Source organism: Pygoscelis adeliae, unplaced genomic scaffold (genome assembly GCF_000699105.1).
Source record: "Pygoscelis adeliae isolate BGI_AS28 unplaced genomic scaffold, ASM69910v1 Scaffold420, whole genome shotgun sequence".
NCBI lineage: Eukaryota > Metazoa > Chordata > Aves > Sphenisciformes > Spheniscidae > Pygoscelis > Pygoscelis adeliae.
This window is the reverse complement of record NW_008823871.1, coordinates 217,079-221,494: the sequence shown is the minus strand read 5'-3', so window position 1 is coordinate 221,494 and position 4,416 is coordinate 217,079. Positions and strand designations below refer to the sequence as shown.

The following is a 4,416-nucleotide window of genomic DNA, read 5'->3' as shown; positions in this document are numbered from 1 at the left end:
TATCTGACTCAGCGCAGTTCTGAACTCTGTGAGGTACAAAGGTCTCTCCTGATATGTTTACAGACCATCCCAACAAGACTTCCCTGGATCATATGGGTCAGAAAATCCTAGATGAAAGTTTAATGTGTACAGTGTAATAAAAGTGTGAGCAGTAAAAGAATTCAATACCTGCAATATTGACGGCTCTTTCTGCTAACCAAACCAATACTTGGTTTTTGCAAAAGACATACCTCTTCCAGAAGCTGTCAGAGAACTAGATGCAATACAGTGACCTTAGCCTCAAAGCTGGAGCTCTTCTGAATTAAACACAAAGACTTCTCCAGAGCTACCATTTTTTCCCCAAAGAACAAAGATGCTCACCGCCACTATTGTTGTGAGTTCATAAAATATGGTGTCCAGGTCAGCATCACTAGCGCTTAAATCTTCACGGGCTACAATGGTTGCATTCACTTTTGTATCCTGAAACAAAGTTGCTGTGGTTATTCTCTCTGTGAAATGGGCTGAAGGCTTCTCCCTGCTAACCCTTCCTTAGTCCCACAGCACTGGGTGACCCAGTGCCCTCTTCGCTTCTGTAAAATGCTTACCTCAGGAACAACTTCGGTGAGTTTCGTTTGCTTAAACACTGGGTTGTTATCATTCATGTTGAGAATGGTCACAAGAATTTCCAAAGAATCGCTCTGCAGAAATGGTAAAGCAAGAGAATCAAAGACAAGAATAAGACTGTTAGGGGCTGATCCTGAGTTGCAGAGTGACCAGAGGGGGGGGGAAAGGAGCACAGCTGGATGGGGGCTGGATGGGGCTGGGGCTTGCAGCCAGCCCATAGTGTGTGTGGGGTTTGTGGGTTTGTTCCCACCCCCTCCCCATTTGCAGAGCTTTGGGCGCTCTCTCTTTGACTGTGAGAGGAGTGTATGTCCGCAAAGAAAAGGACATCTCATCCCGGTCTGTGGACTAGGAAGAGCAGGGGGAAGTACGTGCTGCCCTGCAGTACCTTGTAACAGGGCTGAGTGTTTGGAAAAGCACTCACCTGCCCAGCAGTGTTCCGACAAATCAGGTACACCAGCAGCAAGGTGTAATTCTGTATGCAAAAACAAAAACCCAGCCATTGTAGAAACAAGTCAAAATGTACTAACTCTTTCTAAAGTAAATGAGATAAATACACTCATTGCTGAATCAGAAACGCTGCTGGGCTTTGTCTTGTTTTCAGGCATATGTAACTTTTCCTTTCTTTCCTTTACAGACATCCATCAGTGCTGGGATCTTGTTTATGATGGAGTCAAAGCAGACCAATCTTCCACCTTCTCTCCCTGTGATTCCTGTAACATGTCGGCAGAGCTCATCGGCCATTTTCTTACACTTCAGGTGAATTCAAACAGAGATTTCTTTTTGAATTGAATGAAACAGAAATGTACCATGCAGCAAGTACAGTGTCACCTGCAGGGTGTTAACTCTGCTGTTCTTTGCTCAAATAAATGTGGGTTTTTACAGTAGGGGAAAGGCAGCTTAAGGATGCTTGTGGCTGTGTACAGAGTGGTCCAGGAAGGTAAAATAATTTAGCAGCAACCTAACTGAACACACTTGACCTTTTATAGTGCCTTTATGCTTCACACAAGATCACCTCACTGATCAGAGCTCTGTTTTCTACAGGCAAACAGGGATCATTTTACGTGAGTCCTCTGAACACTACAGTTGTCACATTTTTGGTTTTAAAACTTCCCCTTGCTTTAATTCATACAGACTCATTGAAGGAAGGTGACAGCAGGCATTCCATGCATCTTCCTCCTCCCTATACTCTGCTTATGGAAGGGCTGACCTCCCAAGCAGTGAACTCAAACCCAACTGAAATAGGTTTATTTTTCAAAGTTATTTCCTAGATCCTTTAGAAACAGGTTATGAATCCCTGGAAGTCCAAGACCCCAGGTTGAAACTCATTGCATCCCAGCATTATCTATCTCATCCTTACAGCCTGCCGGCTAAAGGCTTACCTCATAGTCCACACTTTGTCTCAGCTGCAGCTGAGACCCCTGTATAGTGAAAAAACTGGCATCGGGTGAAGTAGGATCAATCATTACAGTGAAGTCTGGTTCCACATGGATAGTGGTCACCACGTAGCCAGGAGGGTTATTTTCATGAACCTGTGGTTTGCTATTAGTGACAGAACATCCTGGAAAAACACAAATGAGACACAAAATTGCTCAAGGACTCATATTGTGGTAGACTTGGGTGAGACATGAGACCCGAGACCCCTCCAGTTACCACTGGAGAGAAGGTCGTTGAACAAATCTGCCTCGAAGTAAGAGTGTGAACATCTCCCACCTATAATGGTGCAACCTGCTGCCGTGGGGGTTATTCCTCTGTGGTCATCGACCTCCCGCAAGAGCTTACCTTGTTGCTGTGCTGAAGCCTGTGTTATGAAGGACAGCAGAAAGAGCACAGAAGTGAGGAGCCAGTGAGAAACAGCCATGGTGAGCTGCCAGTTGTTGAAAAAATCCCGGTTTCTGATTAAGCTGATCCTCTTCTCTCCCTGTTTCTCCCAGTGCCGTCTTCTGCGTTCACTGCTTCATGAAGGCAAAAAACATTGGCTGGCTGGAATGGATTGCTGCAATTCAACCTTTGGCTCTTTGCCTCATTGGATGACTTATTGAAAGATATTTACCAGTCACGGAACATGATAACGCATAAATTCCTGTTTCTACTTTGTTCCTGGGGTCTTTCCTGTCCTGAACTCTCTGTAGCAACAAGGATATATTTGAAGCATTTCAGAATTCAGAGCCAAGCTCCCTGAGATGAGCATGAGCATGAAGGAGGACAAGGGCTGACACTTGGGAAGCTGTCTGTATACTCCAGCCTCTCTCAGTGGGGAGGAAGTGGGCAAATTTATGTTTCTGATGTGTCAGAGATAGGGTCTGTTTTGGTCAGATCATTTCCTGGACAAAGGCATAATGATGCTACTATACCCCTATATCTTGTTTATTTTAGCCAGGCTTTTTCTGCATGGCCCACATTCCCTTTTATAACAGGCTTTGCTCTCCAGCCCATGACTTACGGTTTCTCTCTTCAGGTTGCAGTCTGTCATGTTGTTCCTGAAAAACATATTTTTTAAAAAATATTAAAAAGCCAGCTCTCAAATGTCTTATCTTTATTTCTGGAAAAGGCAAAGGTTTCAGTGAAGGCAAAGCCATCTTGGCTGCTCTTTTGTTTGGATGGTAAAGGAAGGAGCTAGGCCCTGTGTAAGTCTTTGGGTTGAGAATTATCTGTAACTGTAACTGATTACAGTTATGTTTCTGAGACAACCTTGGTGTTCCCAGCCACCCTACAGTACCCTTGCAAGGTGAGCAGGGAGGATCCAGAGACAGTGACTGGGCTCAGCTGCAGCCCAGTGATTACCCAGCAACTTTGTAGGGACAATGCATGTCCCCTTCTCCCAGTTGCCAGCAGTGGCTCTTTGTAGGGATGCTCCCCAGAATCTCCATCCAGGCTCCGATTATTTACATCCCAGCAGCTTCCTGAAGCCTCAATAGCATGCTGTTCTGCTGTCTTGTCCTGTCTTTTTCTGAGCCTCTGTAAATTTTTCCAAGCCAAATATCATATGTCAAGGCATTTGGCCACTTGTGCAAAGAAACACCATTGTTTCCAACTTGCCCATTGTGTAGGAGGAGAAAGGGGACAGCTGCTCTCACTGCTCCTTTTAAAATCCCAATTGATTTCAGAAAGTTCTCAGATGCTGCATTTTGGCCAGATGGCCATTGGTGGCTTAACAAAATACAGACTGTCAACACTCCTTCCAAAAGTCCTCCAAGAGGTCTCTTTCCTAGCAGAGATTTCCTATGCACCAAAATAAACAAATGCCAAGGTCTGTGAGAACAGCATTTCAGCATCACAGTAAGGGAATGGGTGCTTAGATGAACATTTGAGAGGGACTAGCTTCTTTCAAGATGTCATGTACATCATAAATGGTGAAAACTGAGGGTGCAGGATGGACTGAGCAGTTTTGCAGTAGGCACAGAGGATCGCAGCTGAAGATGCCTCATTTTAGAGCTGCTCTTCAAAATCTGTTGGCTTTACAGGAAGGGTGGAGTTGCTGTTCTATCAGAGGAGGGGATCTTCCAGGCAGCGTGGTGCAGGGATAACACGTAAACCTCATTAAACAGTGGGAACAAATTCCTCCTACTGGAGCTTTGTCTTTAGTGTCTATGAGAAAGCTGGGCCAGTAAATACAGGGGCAGAATGGAGCGGAAACAATATTTACAATGTGTATCTATGTTGCGTAGCTCTCAGTACATTTCTTTGCAATAAAATCTAGCACCTGGCTAAGTTTCTGCTAAATGGAGACCCTGATGCTGGCCTCTCTGTACAGTTGGATTGTGAGCAGTGCTGAGTCCCAGCCATGGCAGATGTGGCCAGGGACACTAGCTAGTC

The 4,416-nt window shown here is 45.0% G+C and overlaps 1 protein-coding gene across 1 annotated transcript in view; it reads right to left on the bottom strand.

Moving 5' to 3' along the window:
• Nucleotides 1-2,461, bottom strand: part of CDHR5 (cadherin-related family member 5) — a 13,726-nt gene extending 11,265 nt beyond the window's left edge. Inside the window, exons 1-5 of the mRNA XM_009333840.1 lie at nt 2,383-2,461; nt 1,983-2,161; nt 1,025-1,075; nt 585-677; nt 361-459 (exon numbers count right to left, since the gene is read on the bottom strand). Of these exons, the coding sequence (XP_009332115.1) occupies nt 361-459; nt 585-677; nt 1,025-1,075; nt 1,983-2,161; nt 2,383-2,461 (501 nt within the window). The remainder of the gene's footprint in view (nt 1-360; nt 460-584; nt 678-1,024; nt 1,076-1,982; nt 2,162-2,382) is intronic.
• Nucleotides 2,462-4,416: the final 1,955 nt, after the last annotated feature.